Genomic DNA, 25,613 nt, shown 5'->3' on the forward strand with positions numbered 1-25,613 from the left:
TCCATGTTTCTTTGATATTAATATCGGGTCCGGAATCCTTCTACATGTTTCTTTGATATTAATAACAGGTTCCGGAATCCTTCTCCATGTTTCTTTGATATTAATATCGGGTCTGGAATCCTTCTCCATGTTTCTTTGATATTAATCTCGGGTCAGGAATCCTTCTACATGGTTCTTTGATATTAATATCGGGTCTGGAATCCTTCTCCATGTTTCTTTGATATTAATCTCGGGTCAGGAATACTTCTCCATGTTTCTTTGATATTAATATCGGGTCAGGAATCCTTCTCCATGTTTCTTTGATATTAATATCGGGTCAGGAATCCTTCTACATGTTTCTTTGATATTAATATCGGGTCAGGAATCCTTCTACATGTTTCTTTGATATTAATATCGGGTCCGGAATCCTTCTCCATGTTTCTTTGATATTAATATCGGGTCCGGAATCCTTCTACATGTTTCTTTGATATTAATATCGGGTCCGGAATCCTTCTCCATGTTTCTTTGATATTAATATCGGGTCAGGAATCCTTCTACATGTTTCTTTGATATTAATATCGGGTCCGGAATACTTCTCCATGTTTCTTTGATATTAATATCGGGTCCGGAATCCTTCTCCATGTTTCTTTGATATTAATATCGGGTCCGGAATCCTTCTCCATGTTTCTTTGATATTAATATCGGGTCCGAATCCTTCTCCATGTTTCTTTGATATTAATATCGGGTCCGAATCCTTCTCCATGTTTCTTTGATATTAATATCGGGTCCGGAATCCTTCTCCATGTTTCTTTGATATTAATATCGGGTCCGGAATCCTTCTCCATGTTTCTTTGATATTAATATCGGGTCAGAATCCTTCTCCATGTTTCTTTGATATTAATATCGGGTCAGGAATCCTTCTACATGTTTCTTTGATATTAATATCGGGTCCGAATCCTTCTCCATGTTTCTTTGATATTAATATCGGGTCTTTGATATTAATATCGAATCCTTCTCCATGTTTCTTTGATATTAATATCGGGTCCGGAATCCTTCTCCATGTTTCTTTGATATTAATATCGGGTCCGGAATCCTTCTCCATGTTTCTTTGATATTAATATCGGGTCCGGAATCCTTCTACATGTTTCTTTGATATTAATATCGGGTCCGGAATCCTTCTACATGTTTCTTTGATATTAATATCGGGTCCGGAATCCTTCTACATGTTTCTTTGATATTAATATCGGGTCCGGAATCCTTCTCCATGTTTCTTTGATATTAATATCGGGTCCGGAATCCTTCTACATGTTTCTTTGATATTAATATCGGGTCCGGAATCCTTCTACATGTTTCTTTGATATTAATATCGGGTCCGGAATCCTTCTACATGTTTCTTTGATATTAATATCGGGTCCGGAATACTTCTCCATGTTTCTTTGATATTAATATCGGGTCCGGAATCCTTCTCCATGTTTCTTTGATATTAATATCGGGTCAGGAATCCTTCTACATGTTTCTTTGATATTAATATCGGGTCTGGAATCCTTCTCCATGTTTCTTTGATATTAATATCGGGTCCGGAATCCTTCTCCATGTTTCTTTGATATTAATATCGGGTCCGGAATCCTTCTACATGTTTCTTTGATATTAATATCGGGTCCGGAATCCTTCTACATGTTTCTTTGATATTAATATCGGGTCCGGAATCCTTCTCCATGTTTCTTTGATATTAATATCGGGTCCGGAATCCTTCTCCATGTTTCTTTGATATTAATATCGGGTCCGGAATCCTTCTCCATGTTTCTTTGATATTAATATCGGGTCCGGAATCCTTCTACATGTTTCTTTGATATTAATATCGGGTCCGGAATCCTTCTCATGTTTCTTTGATATTAATATCGGGTCCGGAATCCTTCTCCATGTTTCTTTGATATTAATATCGGGTCCGGAATCCTTCTCCATGTTTCTTTGATATTAATATCGGGTCCGGAATCCTTCTACATGTTTCTTTGATATTAATATCGGGTCCGGAATCCTTCTCCATGTTTCTTTGATATTAATATCGGGTCCGGAATCCTTCTCCATGTTTCTTTGATATTAATATCGGGTCCGGAATCCTTCTCCATGTTTCTTTGATATTAATATCGGGTCCGGAATCCTTCTCCATGTTTCTTTGATATTAATATCGGGTCAGGAATCCTTCTACATGTTTCTTTGATATTAATATCGGGTCTGGAATCCTTCTCCATGTTTCTTTGATATTAATATCGGGTCAGGAATCCTTCTCCATGTTTCTTTGATATTAATATCGGGTCCGGAATCCTTCTACATGTTTCTTTGATATTAATATCGGGTCCGGAATCCTTCTACATGTTTCTTTGATATTAATATCGGGTCCGGAATCCTTCTACATGTTTCTTTGATATTAATATCGGGTCAGGAATCCTTCTTTGATATTAATATCCATGTTTCTTTGATATTAATATCGGGTCCGGAATCCTTCTCCATGTTTCTTTGATATTAATATCGGGTCCGGAATCCTTCTCCATGTTTCTTTGATATTAATATCGGGTCCGGAATCCTTCTCCATGTTTCTTTGATATTAATATCGGGTCAGGAATCCTTCTACATGTTTCTTTGATATTAATATCGGGTCCGGAATACTTCTCCATGTTTCTTTGATATTAATATCGGGTCCGGAATCCTTCTCCATGTTTCTTTGATATTAATATCGGGTCCGGAATCCTTCTCCATGTTTCTTTGATATTAATATCGGGTCCGGAATCCTTCTCCATGTTTCTTTGATATTAATATCGGGTCCGGAATCCTTCTACATGTTTCTTTGATATTAATATCGGGTCTGGAATCCTTCTCCATGTTTCTTTGATATTAATATCGGGTCCGAATCCTTCTCCATGTTTCTTTGATATTAATATCGGGTCCGGAATCCTTCTCCATGTTTCTTTGATATTAATATCGGGTCCGTTTCTTTGAATCCTTCTCCATGTTTCTTTGATATTAGTTTCTTTGATATGTATCCAATCCTTCATGACTATCGGGTCCGAATAATATTAATATCGGGTCAGGAATCTTCTGTTTCTTTGATATTAATATCGGGTCAGCTAAATGGCATATATTATTATCGGGTCCGAATATTCTCCATGTTTCTTTGATATTAATATCGGGTCCGGAATCCTTCTCCATGTTTCTTTGATATTAATATCGGGTCCGGAATCCTTCTCCATGTTTCTTTGATATTAATATCGGGTCCGGAATCCTTCTCCATGTTTCTTTGATATTAATATCGGGTCCGGAATCCTTCTCCATGTTTCTTTGATATTAATATCGGGTCTGGAATCCTTCTCCATGTTTCTTTGATATTAATATCGGGTCCGGAATACTTCTCCATGTTTCTTTGATATTAATATCATGTTTCTTTGATATTAATATCGGGTCCGGAATCCTTCTCCATGTTTCTTTGATATTAATATCGGGTCCGGAATACTTCTCCATGTTTCTTTGATATTAATATCGGGTCCGGAATCCTTCTCCATGTTTCTTTGATATTAATATCGGGTCAGGAATCCTTCTCCATGTTTCTTTGATATTAATATCGGGTCCGGAATCCTTCTCCATGTTTCTTTGATATTAATATCGGGTCAGGAATCCTTCTACATGTTTCTTTGATATTAATATCGGGTCTGGAATCCTTCTCCATGTTTCTTTGATATTAATATCGGGTCCGGAATCCTTCTACATGTTTCTTTGATATTAATATCGGGTCCGGAATCCTTCTCCATGTTTCTTTGATATTAATATCGGGTCCGAATCCTTCTACATGTTTCTTTGATATTAATATCGGGTCCCTTCTACATGTTTCTTTGATATTAATATCGGGTCCGGAATCCTTCTCCATGTTTCTTTGAATCCTTCTACATGTTTCTTTGATATTAATCTCGGGTCAGGAATCCTTCTACATGTTTCTTTGATATTAATATCGGGTCCGTCCGTTTCTTTTATTAATCCTTCTCCATGTTTCTTTGATATTAATATCGGGTCCGGAATCCTTCTGCATGTTTCTTTGATATTAATATCGGGTCAGGAATCCTTCTACATGTTTCTTTGATATTAATCTCGGGTCAGGAATCCTTCTACATGTTTCTTTGACATTAATATCGGGTCCGGAATCCTTCTACATGTTTCTTTGATATTAATATTGGGTCAGGAATCCTTCTACATGTTTCTTTGATATTAATATCGGTGTTCAAATTTCGTGATATCTCCCTCCAGCTGTTGTTTTTGCATACTTGGCCCAATACAACCGTATGGAAGGGTTTTAAATGTTCTCGTATTCTCACCAGCTCGCACAGACACTCCTTAGAACTGCACATTGACATAATTGCACATAGCAAATCTCAAAATAAAAGCACAAGAAAAAGCTTAATAGCAGACCTTTCTTCTTCTTCAGTATATTGGCGATCGCACAAGTTAATGGGGCATCCTGCCACCTACTGTGCGGAATGGAAACAGGATTCCCCAAAATGCAACAAAATACCAACAAAATGAATACAAATACTACCATAAATAAAATACATAAAATATAAACTAAGGGGAATCTGGGATGGCGGTTCTTGTGGCGCCAGTACCCATTGCAAAATCTTTAAGACCCAAAAGCCTTTCTGCTGCAGTCACAATACTGTCCAGTTTCGTAGACTTCTTCGAGACTTGTGCCGTACAGTTTATAACTGTGGCAATGAATGCCACATAATCCACCTTTTTAACAAGCAGGGTATCTTTTTATTTCAGGCTAAGGTGCGTCCACTACCATATCTTCCCTAGCATATTTTTAATTGCCTCCGCATAGGATATTCAATTGAACGCTCTAAATTTTGCCACCTCAACCTCCTTTACAGGGCACTCCAGGAACTGGGGATCATGACTCTCATCACAATTGCAACACCGTTGTCCTTCTACACACCATTCTTCAATATACTTGGTCTGTCTGCACACACATGAAACATGGCCAAATCCTTTACAATTGTTACACTGCAATGCTTTGGGGGCGAAAGCTCTTACAGCGTATCTTATATAACCAAGCTTCAAATGCATAGGTATTTGCCCTTTATCAAAAAACAACAGGACCGACAGACTTGTATTTGTTTTTCTCCATTCACCTATCGGGTCAGACGCTGTGCACCAACCACACCAGGAATTATCTTCAGGTATTCAACCTGAACATCAGTTGTCACCCCTGAGATGACTCCTTTGACGGTTGATCTACTCAAGAGTTCAAAACACAAAACTTCTGTTGTTCGGATTCTATTGAGGCTCACTGCAATCTTGCTATGTTCTTCAGAAATACAATTCATCAAAATAAGACCACTCAAATGGGCCAAATCAAATCAAAGTTTATTTCTCACGTGCGCTGAATACAACAGATGTAGACCTTACAGTGAAATGCTTACTTACAGGCTCTAACCAATAGTGCAAAAAAGGTGTAAACAATAGGTAAGTAAAGAAAAGAAACAGTACAAAAACAGGCTATAAAAGTAGTGAGGCTATAAAAGTAGCCACATACAGACACCGGTTAGTCAGGCTGATTGAGGTAATATGTACATGTAGATATGGTTAAAGTGACTATGCATATATGATGAACAGAGAGTAGCAGTAGCATAAAAGAGGAGTTGGCAGGTGGTGGGACACAATGCAGATAGCCCGGTTAGCCAAGCACTGGTTAGTCGGCCCAATTGAGGTAGTATGTACATGAATGTATAGTTAAAGTGACTATGCATATATGATAAACAGATAGTAGCAGCAGTGGAAAAAGAGGGTTGTGGGGGGAACACAATGCAAATAGATTTGCAGGTTTGATTACCTGTTCAGTAGTCTTATGGCTTGGGGGTAAAAACTGTTGAGAAGCCTTTTTCTCCAAGACTTGTCACTCCGGTACCGCTTGCTATGTGGTAGTAGAGAGAACAGTCTATGACTGGGGTGGCTGGGGTCTTTGACCATTTTTAGGGCCTTCCTCTGAAACCGCCTGGTGTAGAGGTCCTGGATGGCAGGCATCTTAGCCCCAGTGATGTTCTGGGTCGTATGCACTACCCTCTGTAGTGCCTTGCGGTCAGAGGCCGAGCAATTGCCATACCAGGCAGTGATGCAACCAGTGCTCTCGATGTTGCAGCTGTAGAACCTTTTGAGGATCTCAGGACCCATGCCAAATCTTTTTAGTTTCCTGAGGAGGAATAGGCTTTGTCGTGCCCTCTTCACAACTGTCTTGGTGTGTTTGGATCATGTTAGTTTGTTGTTGATGTAGACACTGAGGAACTTGAAGCTCTCAACCTGCTCCACTACAGCCCCGTCGATGAGAATGGGGGCGTGCTCAGTCCTCCTTTTCCTGTAGTCCACAATCATCTCCTTAGTCTTGGCTAAATTGAGGGATAGGTTGTTATTCTGGCACCACACGGCCAGGTCTCTGACCTCCTCCCTATAGGCTGTCTCGTCGTTGTCTGTGATCAGGCCTACCACTGTTGTGTCGTCTGCAAACTTAATGATGGTTTTGAAATTGTGCCTGGCCATGCAGTCATGGGTGAACAGGTAGGACAGGAGGGGACTGAGCACGCACCCCTGTGGAGCTCTAGTGTTGAGGATCAGCGTGGCAGATGTATTGCTACCTACCCTTACCACATGGGGGCGGCCCGTCAGGAAGTCCAGGATCTAGATGCAGAGGTGTTTAGTCTCAGGATCCTTAGCTTAGTGATGAGCTTTGAGGGTACTATGGTGTTGAATGCTGAGCTGTAGTCAAGGAATAGCATTTTCACATAAGTGTTCCTTTTGTCCAGGTGGGAAAGGGCAGTGTGATGTGCAATAGAGATTGCATCATCTGTGGATCTGTTTGGGTGGTATGCAAATTGGAGTGGGTCTATGGTTTCTGGGATAATGGTGTTTATGTGAGCCATTTCCAACCTTTCAAAGCACTTCATATATATATATATGTAACGGATGTGAAACGGCTAGCTTAGGTGGTGCGCGCTAAATAGCGTTTCAATCGGTGACGTCACTTGCTCTGAGACCTTGAAATAGTAGTTCCCCTTTTGTGGAGCGATGGGTAACGGCTTTTGTGGAGTGATGGGTAACGATGCTTCGTGGGTGTCAGTTGTTGATGTGTGCAGAGGGTCCCTGGTTCGCGCCCGGGTATGGGCGAGGGGACGGTCTAAAGTTATACTGTTACATATATATATATATATATATATATATATATATATATATATATATATATATATATATATATATCAGCGTGGTCTAGTTCATCCTGATAACCTTGTAGTCCTCACGCAGATGAGTAGGGACTCAGGACATCTTTTTTTTGTGTTTTTCAGAGTCAGTAGATAGGCCTCTTTCGTGTCCTAAATGTTCATAACTGTGACCTTAATTGCCTACCGCCTACCGTAAGCTGTTAGTGTCTTAAAGACCACAGGTGCATGTTCATTAATTGTTTATGGTTCATTGAACAAGCATGGGAAACAGTGTTTAAACCCTTCACAATGAAGATCTGAAGTTAATTGGATTTTTTAAAATTATCTTTGAAAGACAGGGTCCTGAAAAAGTTTATTTTTTTGCTGAGTTTATCTTACTATACACCAGGGGTTCTCAAACAGGGTCCGTGGACCCCTACGGGTCCCTGGTGTAATTGCAAGGGGTCCGTGAAATAAAAAGTGTTATGAATGTTTCCAGTAACTTTACATTTAATATAGAAGGGGCGGGGGTCCCTGAAGACCACTCAAAACCTTGCCTGCCTTGCCTCAAAATATGAAGGAGTTCCTGTACCCAAAAAAGGTTGAGATCCACTGCTATACCCACTACTGAACTAATGAACAAAAGAAGCAAACATATGTTTGTGGGTTTCAATGGATCCAACAAATTGCTTGCAGATATTTTCCCTCTTGAGACTGTCCAGCCTGTCTTTATGTACATTACAGACAACTACGCTGTTCAGTCTCTCTTTGCCCATGCTAGCCCATAGCCAAGTCTCCAACCTGCGGAGTGCACTGAAACTCCTCTCAGCCTCACATGAAGACACTGGCACTACAAACAAAATTCTGATCAGCACCTCAACTTGGTCAAACAACCCCCGCACCTCCAATGGAAGCCTCCTGAGATCCTCTGCTGCCTCTCCACTGCTGCTACATGGGTATTTGTTGCAAAAGAGAGGCAACTGCACTGAAAGAGAATCTATGTTCAGCTCAGGGTACTGATATAGAGGCTCATCCAACTCCCCCGTGAAAAGCGCTCTTTCCAACTTTTGCAGGACGTTTAGACTGTCCTGGTCAAAACGGTCGCCAAACTGAACCTTCACACAATCCAACACTTAAAAAGATTCTGCCCAAATTCATCCACTGCTTTGCCAGCAAATCGTCTTGAGTGTGTCTCAATGAATTCAATGGAGTCATTCTATGTTGTTGCTTTCTCATACAGTGCAAGGAAGCTTTCGTCTTTTCTCTTGCCCCTAAGAGGACACACAGTCGACTGCAGCCTGCATACCAGAGACAGTCTGAGTTTCCTTCTGCAGTGAAATGTTTAGGCATTCAAGCTCTCCAAGAACAGCAGAGGCAAGTGTGAGGCCCAACAGTCTTGCCTTTGCTGAAGTGCTCAAATAAGCCACTGGCAGTTGAAGCTGTCTTGGATGCAGTTTTTGCCATCTCCTCTAGGCTGCTTTGTACCCGCTCATACTGCCCTAGCACAGCTCTAATAGCAGTATTCCGCACAGTCCACCTTGTTGGACATAGGGGTTTCAGGGTGGTCAGATGTGTATCTTTGGACGTGGCAATTGATTCAAACATGCTCTTAAACTTTCATGACTGTGACATCGGCTGATGTAAAAACGGCTTTATGAATACATTTGATTGATAGAGGACACCTAACTGATGGACACAAGAAAGGAAATCCCGGGTCAGTGGGGAGGCTGAGCAGTCAGCCTGTGTAATCAGATTTACACAGTGTGCTCCACAATGCACATAGAGGGCTAATGGCTGCCGCCTCCTCACAATTGCCTGTGCACCTGTCTATTTTCCTGCCATGTTTGAGGCACCATCATAACTCTGCCCACGTAAACCAGACATGGGCAAATTGAGCCTCAACAACACATCAGTTGCAATTTTGTAATGCCCTCGCCTGTTGTCTCCGACACCCTGTATAGCCCAATAAACTCCTTGTGAGGGACAAGGTCATGGTAAACATAACGCAGGCAGACACTCTCCTGTTCAGCACCAGACATCTTGAGTACCATCAACAATTACTGAAAATTGTACAATCGGAAGAGACCTAATCTCAGCTGCAATGCCTCGAATGACTGTATTGGCCATGATGTTCAGAATCTCATTCTGTGCTTTGGGGCCTGTGTACATTGTGGTACGCTGTTAACCACTTCAGTAAAATGGGATCATCCTCTTCTGCCCTAAGTTTCAAAATCTGGTATAAATTCCAACCGTCATCCGTGTGGCCTCTAAAGGCTTGTCCCCGTCTTGCTGCATGCCGCACCGAAGTAATAATTTTCATCAAGCAATGCCTTGCGTCTTCCTGCTGTTTACCCCACGCGCTGGATAACTGGGCACTGGATTTAGCTGGTGTGCTGTTAGTTACAAAGTAGTGGTGGGTTTGGAAGTTTTGATGTGCTGTGAATTTTACAATGGCTCTTCTCCAGTTCCTAATTCCTGCACTAATGAAGGCAGCATCCGCTCTTTGGCCAAAAGATGGCTGGCTTGAAAACCCTTGGCTACAGTGAAAACACAACACTCCTTTGTTTGATGGATTATGATGTGGCCAGAGGAAATCGCAAAACCATCACTCTTGAAACGTCAACACACTGTTGGCAAGAGTTTGCGGTTCTATAAATTGTGGGTGTGGCTGATATGGTTTTGTGCCATCACTGAGGTAACTGGACAATGCTGTGCCGCTGTCCCCTATACTGGTGCTGCTGGCAACAAGGTTTGCACCTGGTCCTGCCGTGGCTGTGACACTGTCATCTGAAGTCTCTTTCCCTTTCACTACCCTCACTTACTCGCAGTCTGTCGCCTAGAAAATAAACAAGGTGTTTGCCATACTCCTAACTACCGGTACCCAAAACTACACAATCACAACGGCAATACGATTGCCTTACCACAAATATTGGTTCAGAGTGGGGGTATCCATGGCATTGTCCAATGATGTTCCCTATTTTACAAGTCTAAAAAAGAGAGAACCGAGAGAAAAAGAGAGAACAGCTCTGCTGTCTGTGTGCCATCTGTTGCCTGCTCTGCCTAATGACATCATTATGAAACATTTCATTTCTTTCTTATGAACACAACTAGTCTTTGAGATATTAGACTACTGTGGTTCTTACTTTGTGTTTTGGTGTACTGAAAAATGCTCTGATGCCCATCTTTTTTTCTGCCATTTTTCTACCTGGCTGACGACACACACATATACATACAGTGTGCAGGTTATTTACAGTAGGAGATGAGCTTCTATCATTCTATAATGAGATTCGATCTACCAGGTTGCTAGCTAGTCAGCTGGCAAATGTGAAACGGATTGAAGTGACAAGGGTTGACAGCTGTATGAGTTCATTTACACAACATAAGCTGCAACCTTTTGTAATTGTAATATAGTTTGTTTTCTTTTTATACTGGCTGGTTTACCACAATAGATTAATTTGTAGAGCTAGCGAGCACCAATTCTGTTTCTGTGGTGTTTGCTATCTTTACTATCGTCAGTTTACTCCAAGATCGCCACACAGGTGCTTCGAAGTCCCCTAGCGTCAATTTAGCTTTTGCAACGAGACCATTAAATATATTTAAGACAATGGTAGAAGAGTGTAGTTCTGTTCAGTTTATCGCTAACCTTATCACAGGGACTTCGAAGCACTACAGCTGCATGCTGATCTTGGAATAAACTGACGATAGCAAAGATATGGAATAGGTGCTTGCTAGCTAATGTTTGCTTTAGTTTGTTCCATCGGTTTGCTCGCTAGCTCTGAAAATTCAGCTATTGTGTGTGTGAACCCTGCAAACATAAAACAACATCGCTATGGTGTGTTTGACTGGATTAACCTCACGTTAGTTACGTGCATTGAGTGCCTTTCAGACGGTAACTAGACACGAACACTCTGTCACCTTGCCAGCTAAAGCACACTACATTACATTGCATTGCTTGCTTCATTGACTCGAATTCAAACAGTGACCTGTAATTCATGGCAGCGAAAATGAAGACTGATGACGGTTGTGTTTTATTGTATTGCGTGGTAGAAGTAAAGAAATCTCTAACATATCCTTTGTTTGAACTACTTACTGGAGGTCAGCCACCAAGGACAGACTGTCAGATTCCCACACATGCACAGTACCTGCATCATGTGCCACTGCTGAGGGGTGGGGGCAGTGGATGAAACCATTGAGGCAAAGGGCGGGGTCGCAATCTTTTGAAACTTAAAAATGCGCTATTATGTGTCTATAATCAGCACAAGTGCTTTCATTGAATATTATTATTAGTGTGATTACATAGTTATGTTTAAAGTGATATATTGGGGGGTGACAAATCATATTTTTCCCAGAATGGGGGGGGTTTAAATTCTACAAAATAAGACATGCATTACTGCTTTTTAAAGTTACAAACGTGTAACTTATTCGAATCTAAAGCCATTGTATTTAATTTTAATATACACATAGCCTATCCTGTACTTCACTTTCATCTGAATAACTAAATGTCAAGAAAAGTTACTCTGCTCCCTGGTGGTAACAAGAGCTAAGTGCTGATTATATTTGTTTTGTTGTTGTTCGCAATAGCGTTCATTATTTTCAAAGCAGTAAAAATGAAACGCCATCGATGAAGAAATACGTTTGCATTTATTAGACAAACCAAACACAAGTTCACATCCAGTGAGAATATGGAAACATTTCATGGGATGAAAATAAATATACAAATTGTTCCTTTCAATACATTAGTTTGTTATTGCACAACATATATCTCATGCTTCAATTGGAACTGTGCTTTTAGCATTTTGCTATGAACAACCCAATGACAACTACAAACAAGGAAGCAGATCACACAGTATTCAAGATCAATGCATTGTTTCAGATTTTAAAACATAAATTTTACATTTCATTTTGATATCAGACCAGTAAGAGTGCACTGTAAACTGACAAATGTAACATCTAAAAGTCTGTAAGTTAAAAAACATACCTTGTAACATTGTGGAAATAAAATGTATGTCATTCCTGAATAACACTTGCATTTATTTCCTTGTCTGATATGCATATGAATGCATGCTGCTCTTAATTAAATTGATGGGTGTCTGTCATTACAGAATAGCATGGTGGTCTTCCCAAGGTAAACAGATTGGAATTACTCGTTACTTTTTGTGATGCAACTATTCAACCTGATGTAGCACACCAACCAACACATGGGAGATCTACACATTTGGAGTAGCCAATAGAACCCTTTGTATTTCAGACAAACCAGGTGATATACATATGACCTGGTTGTAATCTTAGTATGAAACAATCCCATTTGTATTTCCTCGTAATAAAAACTTTGATGAGAGTAGTATTAATGAAGCACTACTGTTGTCGACAAGTTTCAGGCCATAAAAAGCTGCATTCAATGTTAGTAGGCTGCCTTTGAAATATCTCCAAGAAAAACAGCCATTGCAAAAAATAATATTTCAAATGAACTTCAAAACGAGACAGTAATGCTTAGTTAAAATAATAGGAGTTTTGAAATGCAGAACATTTATGAAATAACAATTCATTGTTTGTTTTGCCTTATTTGTGTAAGCAGTTTATTACTTCTTCAATTATTCATAAATTGTTATTGTCTTTACAATATAAAACATGATTCCAATCCAAGGTCCAAGCAGCAGCTCTGAATAAAAGCAAACATTTCCATATATTGTGTGTTGGGCTGCCGAGGTTGTGGTACTGGCTCTAATTCAAAGTACACATATGATACGTTGGAGTAAAATACAGTTACAGTTCACCTATCGAAGGCACCGGACATCTGTCTGATGCTACTTCCTGTCAGTTCGGATGCAGTTCAATTGACTTACAGTAAGAGCACTTTACACTTGGTTGGTGTTTGTATGCAACTTCCTTTTAAGGCAAATAAGGAAAACACACTGAAAATGTGTACTGAGGCGCTAAAGGTGACACAAAGCTAAAGGTGACACAAAGTCTGCGTCCTAAATGGCACCCTATTCCCTATATAGTGCATTACTTTTGATCAGAGCCCTATGGGCCCTAGTGAAAAATACCACCCTATATAGGGAAAAGGGTGCATTTGGGATGTAGAAAAAATAAAACTACGGTCAGTTTAGCTGTAAAATGGTGCATTGGGGAACCTGTTCCATTTTGAGGGAGTGCATTATCATATAAACAGAGATAGCAGTTCTTTAGGCTAGATTAAAGCAGCACAACTTCCAACAACCATTACATCACTGAGTCAGAGAAACACAACCAGTGGATCAAAATAAGAGGGCAATCTTCAATATGTGAAATATGACCATCTACCTTGAAAAGGCTCCACAATGTAATATCTACACTGCCAATCAGTCAAGCAATTATTATAGGAAATAGAGGACATTCAGACAAAAACATGTTAGCCCTGCCTAGCCCTTTTGGAGTGGTTCACTTTAGGTTGGCATCTTTTAAAAAGTTAAAAGGAAAAACCGTAAGCAAATACAAATGTTAGGTTAAATGTTCAGAAAATAAAAAAGTAAAATCTTTCCTTAGTGGCTCCTTGATCTTTGTGTGTAAGTCTCCTTCCTGTTTCTCATCTCATCCAAAGGTCAAGAGGGTGATGTCATCAGTAGTGCTCATGGGAAATAATATCAATGCAACACACAGCCACCACAGAGTCTAGGTTTTTACCTGGGAATGGGTGAGCATGACAATGGTTATGGCTTGCGATGCTGCTTGTGCACAAATGAATCTGGTTCTAGGAACCAAAAGGTTTCAAATGACAAGTTGGGTTCTGCAGCTCTTCAGAGTCAAGTTCCAAAAAAGGAGTACTTGGGTTCTAGAGTTCTTCATAGTCTCCACCCTCTCGATTTTCTGACCCCTCCCCTCCGGCCAAGAAATCCTCCAAGTCATCCACATCCTCGGTTTTCTTGGTCCGAGATTTCTTCTTTTTCTTCTCTTTGTCATCTCCTGTTCCTGTCTCATCTTTCTCTTTTTTCTTGTCCTTTCTATGCTTCTTCTTGCTGCTCTTCTCCTCCTCCTAAGAAAAAAGGCAGAATAATTTCACAGAATGTCAGATTTTTTTTCTTCTCCAAATGTATGCCTACTATGCTGTATACAGTAAACACTCGCCACTTCACTTGACATGATAACCATCTGAAAAGACATCCACTCCCTTACCTCTTTGTTTTTCTTCTTCTTTTTCTTCTTTTCTTTTGAGGAGTGTTTGCTTTCCTTCTCTGAAAAGCAATTTGTATAATTTGAGCAATAAATACAAAGCAATTTTGTGTCATAATGTGATACACTTTGGTATTGTTCTCGGTCATGTGCTACGGTACTATTCTATGGTACTGGGTCATATTCATTAGATAACAAATGGAAGAAAATGGACTGAAACAGGGTAGAACTACCTTAACTCTTGTCCAATAAGACACTTTTTTCTTTTTACGTTGCAAAACATTTTAATACAGTATGCACTGATGAATACGACCCTGTTCTCGATATATTTGTGGCAGTGGACTTGCCTTCTAGGTCCTCACTGCTGTCCTTGGCTCTGGGGGCCTCCTCAGTGAAGCCCAAGCCAAACAGGTCTGTCTCATTCTTGCTCTTAAAGGAGGGCTTCAGGACCGGCGTGGCCTTCAGAGGCTCAGGGATCAGAACGGCTGGAAGGATGTCATCATCTGACAGCTCCAGATCAGACAGTACTTCATCCCTGACTGGGAAAACCTCCTGTGGATGGATGCAGAGGGAAATAATGATATCCCACAAGTTCAGACTATCACATATAGATTTTAACCATGTATCCTAACATAAAATAACAATAAAATAATTTATTGAAAATGTGTATTACACCCACATGTATAAAATTAATATTTCACAAATGCAGCTCTACATATTTTACCAGGAAAGTAATTTCTATAGGTTGACAACTACTCAATCTAACCATGATGAATTGTAGCTTACAACCCTAAATAACATCCTTTTGCCATAGCTACCTTAGTTATCTTCTGGATGACCACCTCCTGCTCAGACTCAAAATCAGGATCATCCATGATGAAGGAAAGCATCTGTTCAGCAACAGGGGCCTCTGGGTCAGAGTCTGAACCCTCCACCCCAGGGCTTCCCCCCTTCTTTGCTCTGGGTGGGCCTGGCTGGGGGCCTGGCTGCTCCAGGGCTACTGCAGGGATCATGGTGAGGGAGATTGGCTCTGCCTCCAAGAGGACAGTGTTCTCCAGGAGCTGGGAAGCAGGAGTCAAAGGCTCCGGAGCTTGAGGCTCCATGGCATGGGGCATTATGGACTCAGTGCCCAGTCTAAAATGGAAAACAAAAATACCACTTACAAACACTGATTATTACTATAAATTACACTACATTAAAAAATATGAACGATATAAGAGGGGTGTAAAACAAAAAGGAGACTACATTAACAAATATGAACGATATAAGAGGGGCGTAAAACAGAAAGGAGACTACATTAACGGATATGAACGATATAAGAGGGGCGTAAAACAGAAAGGAGACTACATTAACGGATATGAACGATATAAGAGGGGCGTAAAACAGAAAGGAGACTACATTAACGGATATGAACGATATAAGAGGGGCGTAAAACAGAAAGGAGACTACATTAACGGATATGAACGATATAAGAGGGGCGTAAAACAGAAAGAAGACTACATTAACAAATATGAACGATATAAGAGGGGCGTAAAACAGAAAGGAAACTACATTAACGGATATGAACGATATAAGAGGGGCGTAAAACAGAAAGGAGACTACATTAACGGATATGAACGATATAAGAGGGGCGTAAAACAGAAAGGAGACAACATTAACGGATATGAACGATATAAGAGGGGCGTAAAACAGAAAGGAGACAACATTAACGGATATGAACGATATAAGAGGGGCGTAAAATAGAAAGGAGACTACATTAACGGATATGAACGATATAAGAGGGGCGTAAAACAGAAAGGAGACTACATTAACGGATATGAACGATATAAGAGGGGCGTAAAACAGAAAGGAGACTACATTAACGGATATGAACGATATAAGAGTGGCGTAAATCAGAAAGGAGACTACATTAACGGATATGAACGATATAAGAGGGGCATAAAACAGAAAGGAGACTACATTAACGGATATGAACGATATAAGAGGGGCGTAAAATAGAAAGGAGACTACATTAACGGATATGAACGACATAAGAGGGGCGTAAAACAGAAAGGAGACTACATTAACGGATATGCTGGACATTTATTTGGGGCTTACTTTTTTAGCTCTGATTCACGGTCAAGGTGGTCATCCTGCGCGGCAGGAGGGGGTGCTTCCTCCTCATCGCTGGACATGGTGAAGTCTTTACTGGTGAGAAGGCCCAGGGTGCTGGGCTGGGGCAGCTCTTTGTCATCTGGGTCTAGTTCATCCTGATAACCTGCCACCATAGGGTTCCCTCTGTCTTCTCCCTCACTGGGGACACACAACAGAGCATCTAACGTTTTTATTTTCGCCTTTTTAAATATATGTATTTTAGACAGAGCAGAATGGTAGAGGCATTCCAGTGTTCTCTCATCTCCAATTAAAACATTGTTGGTGATTCTTAAATCCTCCTCCACATTCTATTTCAAAGGAAGCGTTGAGTAAATAGAGCCATCTGAAAACTCTCACCACAGATGGCTTCTCCCAGATGGTACTGCGTACTGTTAACTTACAGTAGACATTTTTTATCTAGTAGGGAAGGAAAGAACTAGTGGCAATTTTTTTATTTTACCAGGTAAGTTGACTGACATTGTCATTTACAGCAACGACCTGAGGAATAGTTACAGGGGAGAGGAGGGGGATGAATGAGCCAACTATAAACTGGGGATGATTAGGTGGCCATGATGGTTTGAGGGCCAGATTGGGAATTTAGCCAGGACACCGGGGTTATCTTGGGGTTATATGGGATCTTTAATGATCTCAGAATCAGGACACCCGTTTAACGTCCCATCCAAATATAGACAGGCCCTACATACAAAATGGCACCTTATTCCCTATATAGTGCACACATTTTCGCCAGAGCCCTATGGGAATGGGGTGCCATTTAAGATGCATCTAGGGACATATAAATAAGAATAAATAGAAAGGTTGTGTCCATTCAAGTCAATGTTGGCATAAAGGGTGACCTGGCGGCCATCGCGAGTGTGCCTTAGGAGCAAAGCAGGAAGTAAAAGCAGGAAGTGTAACGATCAATCTGTGCTGTGATTTGAGGAATCAACTAAAATGACATTACAAGAAAATACACTCCATTGCATGAGCCATATCAGGAAGCATCATTTGAATGAACATTCTACATTACCATGGAAATTATTACATCACAATACCAGGAAGACATTGTGAGTGTACCCACGAGTTTACCAGTCAAATTGCCACGGTTAGAAGTTCCAAGCCCATTCTATTTATTCTTATTTCTATGGCCAGGGACACATTCTCATTTGTGAAAGTAAGAACTCTGCTACTGCTTACCTGTCACTGTCCAGTGCAGGTGCTGGCTGGGGGACCTTGACTTTAGAGGGGAAGCTGTCCTCCAGGAAGCTTTTATCCAGACCCTCGTCTGGCACAAAGTCATCCACACTCTGAACTTTAGCAGGACACACAGGGGAAGGCTCTGGCTCTGGCTCTGCAGACAGAGACAAAACAGTGAACAAAAGAGCCTTGATGCGTAAATGGCATCATATCCCCTATTTAGTCCACTACTTTTGACCTATATAGGGAATAGGGTGCCATTAGGGATTGATCCTTTAACACCACAGACTTACACTGATATTGGTACAGTGATAACTCACCTCAGAATCCATGTTTTTACCAGCAATACATGAAAAAAACCCAGCACAAATGAGGGGAGAATCTAGAGCAAACAGAATGCTTAAAACCTGCTAAACTGTATTGGGCTAAAAGATCAATGTTACCTCCCTCAATACAAAGTGTTGTTCTGTAAAACTGTCAAAAAGAATCTGGCGGTTACCACATGGAAGGTTCGAGCATGCAGTTTTCCTTAATTCAGATTTTTATTTTTTATTAATCCCCTCAGATGAGATTCTAGTGCCAAGCAGTGCAATGGTCCTTACAAATACTTCACAAAAATCCAATCAATCATTCACAAAGATTTCCTGTGACTACTTCCTGGTCGAGTACACACAGGTTTTACATGCATAGCTTAGTCCTTTCCTAAGCTTTTTGGATACAATATTGGACAAAACACACTGTGACAACAAACGGTTAAAAGCAGTGTTTGGCCATCCTATTGCCATTGAACAGAACATTGTCTGTCATTTTCTGTTAATTTCCAGATGATTCTACATGTTAAATTCCCACACCATACAGGTGATCGCTAGCATTCCGTGGCCACTCAGTGCTTCTGTCCATTCGTCAGTGCAGTGTGTGTTTGTTATGGAAATAGTCAAATACTGATGCAGCGACTACTTACCTGGCATGGCTGCAGGGAATTCTGGGGCAGGGGCGGAGCCAAAGAGACGTGAGATGAGGCCACGTTTCTGAGGCGGTGCCTGGGCAGGGGGGGATGGTGATGGTCCAAGATGATCAGGACTCCGAGCCTGCGTCAGAGTGGGGGACTGAGGCTCAGTGGAGGGGGAAACCATCCCGGCTGGCAAGGCAGGAGGTGGAGGAGAGGGAGAAGGCGAGAGAGACTGGAGGCTAGGGACCTGGGCAGCGATGGGTGGCTGCTGAGGGGTCCCAGGGCTAGAGCTGCCAGTGGAGGCCCCACTTGGAGTGACGATGGGGGATTGGGAGCCCGAGCAAGGGCTCTGACCGTTGGCTGGACAAGGTGAACCATAGCCTTTATTGCGGGTCTCCGTATTCTCCAAGAAACTGCAAAACAATGGGTGCTGTGTTGTTAGTATTGGCAAATCAGTGCTGCATCAAGGAAAGAAACATTAAAAAATTTGCTATAAGTGTTAAAGAACAACACAAATACACTGCTATCAAGGCAAATACACATTGTGATAATCAGTGTACATGCCAAAAACTGATAAAGTATAAATATCACTGAACACACCAAACAAACTAATACAGTGAAAATATCATATTACATTTCATAGTTTTGATCCTCAGTCTCCTGCTGCACGCAGAGCTCCTCCAGAGTGGCGTCCATGTCTAACTGGTTGGTCTCGAGCTGCCGTAACAGAGTCTCCCTCTGTAAAGATCAACAGAGGCTTGGAATGACTGACCATGAACCAGAGCACTAATACTCCTTTCACAAGCACTCTCAGAAACCCTTTCACAGGGAGTGGTTAGTACTTAGTCTGTGCCTGCTGTATTTCTGATGTGATTTCATGACCTCCATGAAATTCACAAGATGGTTATGACCAGAGGTATATATTTCATAATACAATGTAGTAAAAGCTAGAACTAACCTGCAGTTGCAGGAAAGGGATGTTGAAAAATCGGTGTAAATATTTCAAGCCAAATCCATTCTTCATAGAGGCTTCAGCGTAGTGAATATAGGAGGAACCCATGGGTCTGCAAGAAACCATCAGTCAAGTATATAGACACAGCTTATGACTACTTCTAATTGTTGCAAAATGTAGGCAACATTCCCCAATTTCCCAAGTGTTCCAAAAATCTTGGTTGGGGGATCCAGGATTTTGTTCTTATTCCCTCCTGATTTCAGGAAAACCAGGACTTTTTTGGGGGAAAAAATCTTTGCAACCCAAATAAGACTAAAACAGGGAGTTCAGTTAACTACCTATTGAGATTAGCAATAACCTGGCGGATGTCATCAGGTAGGATGACACGGTGGTCACCCATGTCCCTGTGGTTGCCTAGGACACAGACTGGAACATGAGTGGGTACTTTGGGTAGTTCTCTCAGGATGTAGTTGAACGTCCTGCAACGTCATAAAAAAAGAATAAAACAAACTTATAGCTATTGTTTCTCCCTATGTGAGGAATTACAAATATGTGTGTCTCCCCATACTTGGCCAAGTTCAAAGTAAATACAATGGTAATCTGTTTCACACTGTTCTGACTTTGAAGCTAAGCTGAGTCAGATGCCTGCCAGTGACTGTGGGCTAAGTGGTTCATGGCCACACACCGGCTTACTGAGACCTAATCCCCCATGCATGTTCCATTAGAGTTCATTGATTTATTAATTGAACCATGGCTCCATCCCAAATGTCCCCCTATTGCCTATGTTGTGCACTACTTTTCACCAGGGGCTTATGGTCTCCTAAATTCTACTTGAATATCTGCCATTTAATGTAAACCTTGTAACTAATGTACTGGACTGTTCTATAATGCACAACACAGACTGACCATTGCTTGGTGATGTCAAACATCATGATCACACCGTTGCAGTTCTTGTAAACGTCAAGGAACTCTGCATCCAAGGCCACCTCGTCAGACTATAACAAATCAATTGTTATTATTTAGATAATTGAAAATAAATGAGTCTTATGAGAATGTGACCTTTGTTTACCACTTACTAGCTACTATACAAAAAGCTCCCCAGTGGGACTCGTTAGATAAGCCAAATAGAGGAATCTTAAACGTGATAGTCACCTCTTGGGGTTCATTCTCCACTTTCAAAGTGTCCCCTCGTTTTTTACCTCGGCCTGTGAGAAAGCAGAATGTCAAGAAGCTGCAATTCAGAACATTAAACTGGACATTACATTGAACTATTGCTGTCAAGCATTACAACACGAGAGAAAGCCATGTCATAGAAATAAAATCCCTCGAATGGGCATCCTCATTCAAATCAATGAGTCTGTAATACAGTCAGAGGGGCTATTCCAGTTCTAGTGATTCTATTTCTATGAACCATATACATACAGTATGATTAAACATGGCATTATTTTAAAACAAAAATGTGAATTCCTTTATTTCTAGCTTTACCGTCTGCTAAGTGCAACAAATACAGGATTGCCAGAAGCAGAAAAGCTCTTATGTTCTTATTGGCAAACACATACTCAATTCTCTTCTTTTAAAAAGAGACAGTAGCTCCAGGTTATAGCATACAAAGTAGTCAAACAGTCATTTTCTTGCAAGCAATGAGCAATCTTTTTATTTCAGCCACACTGCAAACTAAGTAACGACCAACCTTCACAAGAGGGACAAACCCAGTGCACATAAGCAACTCATTTCTAGGAACAACAGATGTAGGATCTTAATTTGAGCCAGCTTGCTACAGCAGGAAAATAATCCTGCAGCAACAGCAAATGTGAATTGTATGTGGATTATAATTGATGGACATTTTTATAGGGTATGATAGATTTTTCAGTAGGGGAAAAAAAGTGGAAATTACAATCTTCAGAAGCATTTTTAATCCTTAAACACACTACATGTTTTTGCATTGCAGGAAAGTTCTCCTGTAACAGGGAGATCAAATTAAGATCCTACATCAGTGCACACAGTGACTCTCACCTACACCCTCAGGGAGAGGGTATTTTTGGCCTGAGGCAAGTGCAAAAGAGGAGCAAGAAAAACAACATTAATATTGCGAGGAGAAAAAAATGACACAGAAACAAGATTTATTTATAAACATTTCTGAACAAAAAAATAGTAAAAGTATGGATGGACAATGGGATAATACATGGACACTAATACATCAGTAGAAACAGTAGCTATCAACTGATTGACTCATGAGTCACATACATTCACCCAACAAAGTCATCACACTCACCTTTATCCACCACGTCCCACACCTCCACCTTGACCACGTCATCAGTGGCTGAGATACAGAGAAACAGTCATCACAAGCCTCAACTGACAAAGCCTCACATACTAAAGCACAAACTACTATGTATCCCAAGGCTCTGTGCACACATATGATAGCTGGGAAAGACAAGCTGGAAAAAGTTGTTTCTGTACTACAGGTGGAATTGCATCATTACCCATGGGCCTCTTTATTAATCACATGGTCTGAGGAGGGAAATTGTTTGAGGGAATAGGCCTACTGTGGTCTGGATGTACACTAGAGATTGTTTTCACTACCCCACTAATGCCACAAAACACTTGTAGGCAAAACTACTGATCAAGCTAACTACGCAATACTATTTCTCAAACATAGTAGGCTTAAATGGATATTATTTACCTTTATATGTGCCATGTTCAACTGTGAATTACAGTTGCAGAAGTAGGAAAAGTAAACTTCACAAGTATATATTGTTGGCAGGATTAGATAGGTTTTAGCCTGGAGTGAATAAAAAAAATATAGGACTAAAAGCGTTGATCAAGGTGTGAAGTAAAGTGTAGAATCCCAGTTCTCTTACTTTTGTAGTTCCAATGGATGCTGGTTGCCTGGATCTCTTGAGTGGGGACGTAGTCATCCGTGAATTTCTTTCCTTGCAGTCGATGCCATAGAGTGCTCTTTCCAGTATTTCTGTCTCCACGGATAACTATTTTCACTTGTGAGAAATAATAAAACAAAGAATGACTAGCCTACCTCTTAAGTACAGTAACCTACAGTACCAGTCAAAAGTTGACACACCTACTCATTCAATGGTTTTTCTTTATTTTTACATTGTAGAATAATAGTGAAGACATCAAAACGATGAAATAATACATAACACATATGGAATCATGTAACAACCAAAACAGTGTTAAATTGTTTTTTTTATATGAGATTCTTCAAAGTAGCCACCATTTTCCTTGATGACCGCTTTGCACACGCTTGGCATTCTCTCAACCAGCTTCTTGAGGTAGTCCCTAGAATGCATTTCAATTAACAGGGGTGCCTTCTCAAAAGTTAATTTATGGAATTTCTTTCCTTCTTAATGTGTTCAAACCAATTTGTTGTGTTGTGACAAGGTAGGAGTGATATACAACCGATACCCCTATTTGGTAAAAGACCAAGTCCATATTATGGCAAGAACAGGTCAAATAAGCAAAGCGAAATGACAGTCCATCATTACTTTCAGACATGAAGGTCAGTCAATCTGGAAAATGTCATGAACTTCAAAAACCATCAAGCGCTATGATGAAACTGGCTCTAATGAGGACCGCCACAGGAAAGGAAGACCCAGAGTTACCGCTGCTGCAGAGGATACGTTTATTAGAGTTAACTGCTGGTTGCAGCCCAAATAAATGCTTCACAGAGTTCAAGTAAACAGACACATCTCAACATCAACTGTTCAGAGGAGACTCAGGCCTTCATGGTTGAATTTCTGCAAAGGAAGAAGAGCATTGCTTGGGCCAAGAAACATGAGCAATGGACATTAGACTGGTGGAAATTTGTCCTTTGGTCTGATGAGTCCAAATTAGAGATTTTTGGTCCCAACCGCCGTGTATTTGTGAGACGCAGAGTAGGTAAACGGATGATCTCCGCATGTGTGGTTCCCACCGTGAAGCATGGAGGAGGTGTGATGGTGCTTTGCTGGTGACACGGTCTGTGATTTATTTAGAATTCAAGGCAGACTTAACCAGCATGGCTACCACAGCATTCTGCAGCGATATGCCATCCCATCTGGTTTGTGCTTATTGGGACTATCATTTGTTTATCAACAATACAATGACCCAAAACACACCTCAAGGGCTATTTGACCAAGGAGAATGATGAAGTGCTGCATCAGATGACCTGGTCTCCACAATCCCCAGACCTCAACCTGATTGAGATAGTTTGGGATGAGTTGGACCACAGAGTGAAGGAAAAGCAGTGAACAAGTGCTCAGCATATGTGGGAACTCCTTCAAGACTGTTGGAAAAGCCTTCCTCGTGAAGCTAGTTGAGAAATTGCCAAGAATGTGCAAAGCTGTCATCAAGGCAAAGGATGGCTACTTAGAATCTAAAATATATTTGGATTTGTTGAACACTTTTTTTGGTTACTATTATTTAAACGTTTTGTTGTATTCACTATTATTCTACAATGTAGAAAATAGTAAAATTAAAGAAAAACCGTTGAATGAGGTGGTGTCCAAACTTGTGACTGGTACTGTTAATTATATGCATAAAAAAAACACACAACTTACTGTTGTACTGTACTCCTTTGGCAAAGCGTCTCTGTAAACTATGATTCATGGACTGCATACCAGCGGGGATGTTCTTGTCCCTCGGCTGGCCTGGTTCAGAACCAACTAGCTTCTTCAGAGCTGAAAACATCTCGACAGGAAGCTGATTTTACTAACCCTCAGTCAGAAATGTGTGAAATACAGTAATGTTTGACAGAACCCCCAAAATGATGGAAATTGTGTTATATTGGATGATGATCTGATCAACACAAGTAGGCCTAAGCTATCAATCCAAATTGTCAAAGTAGCACTGCATTACTGTGGTACACAGAAGTAGCACTACACCCCATCTGGAAGATGTAACGTTATTGCCAGGTGGCTAGGCTTGCATATTTCAAGTTCGTTAGGACCAGATTTTTCTACTAAAAGGATTCCCGCAAATCTCTCAAGGGCAGACAATAACGTTAGCTTGATCAGCCGTTTCTTCTCTCATGTTGTCATAGGTTACCATCACCTGCCAGAAAGAAACCACAGAAACAATTTTAACTACTTATTCATGTATAATTTCCTCCAGTAGCCTACTTAGCTAGCTAGCTAACGTGAACTAGCTTATTGGGGAGAACCAGGAAAACTGCTTCTTGAAAATTATGATTTTTCAACTGAGCTAAATACTAGTTCATAAACACCAGCATATTTCTAAACGATTGTCAGTAACGTTAATACCAGCCTTGCTAACTATTCTTCGTGGGCATCGTCAGCTGATACGTTGTAACAGTTCGTCGCTAGCCGGCACAGTCTGGGGATAGCTAACAAATTAGCTCGCAAGCTAGTGATGCTGGTCTACAGTAACTTAGCTAGCTGTCAGATATTCCCTCTTGTTCATATTCGCTATTTCATCGACGTTTTTGCAATTGCACCTGATATGGTCACACGCTCACCTGTACATCTGCTGCCATTACTAATAGTAAATACTAGCTGGCTAGTTTATATTGACGATGTGGCTGGCTAACGCTAGTTAGCATCACGATAAGGTACCGTTAACCAATGTTACTGCTAGCTAGCAAGGTAAATTGGCAGTGCTTGATGTCCTGAAAAATACCCACCGGCAATCAAAGTATTCTTCAATGTAACGTCAGCAAACGTGACATGGTTATTTCAAAATCCAGCTCTTGATAAATGTGAAAGACGCTAACGTTACACATTCCTTAGCACTGAACAGCTTGCTCCCTGAGGTGGAATCATTAGTCAAATATAATTTCGTTTTGTAACTAAAAGAGAGTTTTCTATTGGACAAATTCGTTTACTTCTGTTTAAGAAACGTTTGGCAACAGAATCGGCCAGTGGTTGCTCAGTGGGTTGTACCAGAGAGGAAGAGGAAGAAAGGCCCAACTCGGTGGGAAATCTATCTTCCTCCAGCAGGTGGCGTTTTTCGTTGTTTTTCACCCACCAAGAAATGAGGTCAACGAGAGAGTGTTGAAATTGGTCAACAA

General features: G+C 40.8%; 1 protein-coding gene across 3 annotated transcripts; it reads right to left on the reverse strand.

The window, feature by feature from the left end:
• Positions 1–11,833: 11,833 nt before the first annotated feature.
• LOC118376636 (rab-like protein 6) lies at positions 11,834–25,499 on the reverse strand. 3 transcript variants are annotated; one of them, XM_035763374.2, is made up of 17 exons: positions 25,227–25,499; positions 24,145–24,637; positions 22,450–22,584; positions 21,861–21,908; positions 21,602–21,631; positions 20,741–20,793; positions 20,495–20,583; positions 19,927–20,067; positions 19,595–19,700; positions 19,271–19,374; positions 18,649–19,049; positions 17,688–17,841; positions 16,458–16,652; positions 15,179–15,494; positions 14,708–14,912; positions 14,364–14,422; positions 11,834–14,223 (listed from the first exon to the last, which is right to left on the reverse strand). In XM_035763374.2, exons 2-17 carry the CDS (start codon positions 24,272–24,274, stop codon positions 14,023–14,025), a joined length of 2,367 nt encoding a protein of 788 aa, XP_035619267.1. In that variant the 5' UTR covers positions 24,275–24,637; positions 25,227–25,499; the 3' UTR covers positions 11,834–14,022. The 3 variants fall into 3 exon arrangements, with proteins under 3 accessions (XP_035619267.1, XP_035619268.1, XP_035619269.1); XM_035763375.2 differs by lacking the exon at positions 25,227–25,499 and adding an exon at positions 25,062–25,201; XM_035763376.2 differs by lacking the exon at positions 21,602–21,631.
• Positions 25,500–25,613: the final 114 nt, after the last annotated feature.

This window comes from Oncorhynchus keta, chromosome 25, assembly GCF_023373465.1.
Source record: "Oncorhynchus keta strain PuntledgeMale-10-30-2019 chromosome 25, Oket_V2, whole genome shotgun sequence".
Classification (NCBI taxonomy): domain Eukaryota; kingdom Metazoa; phylum Chordata; class Actinopteri; order Salmoniformes; family Salmonidae; genus Oncorhynchus; species Oncorhynchus keta.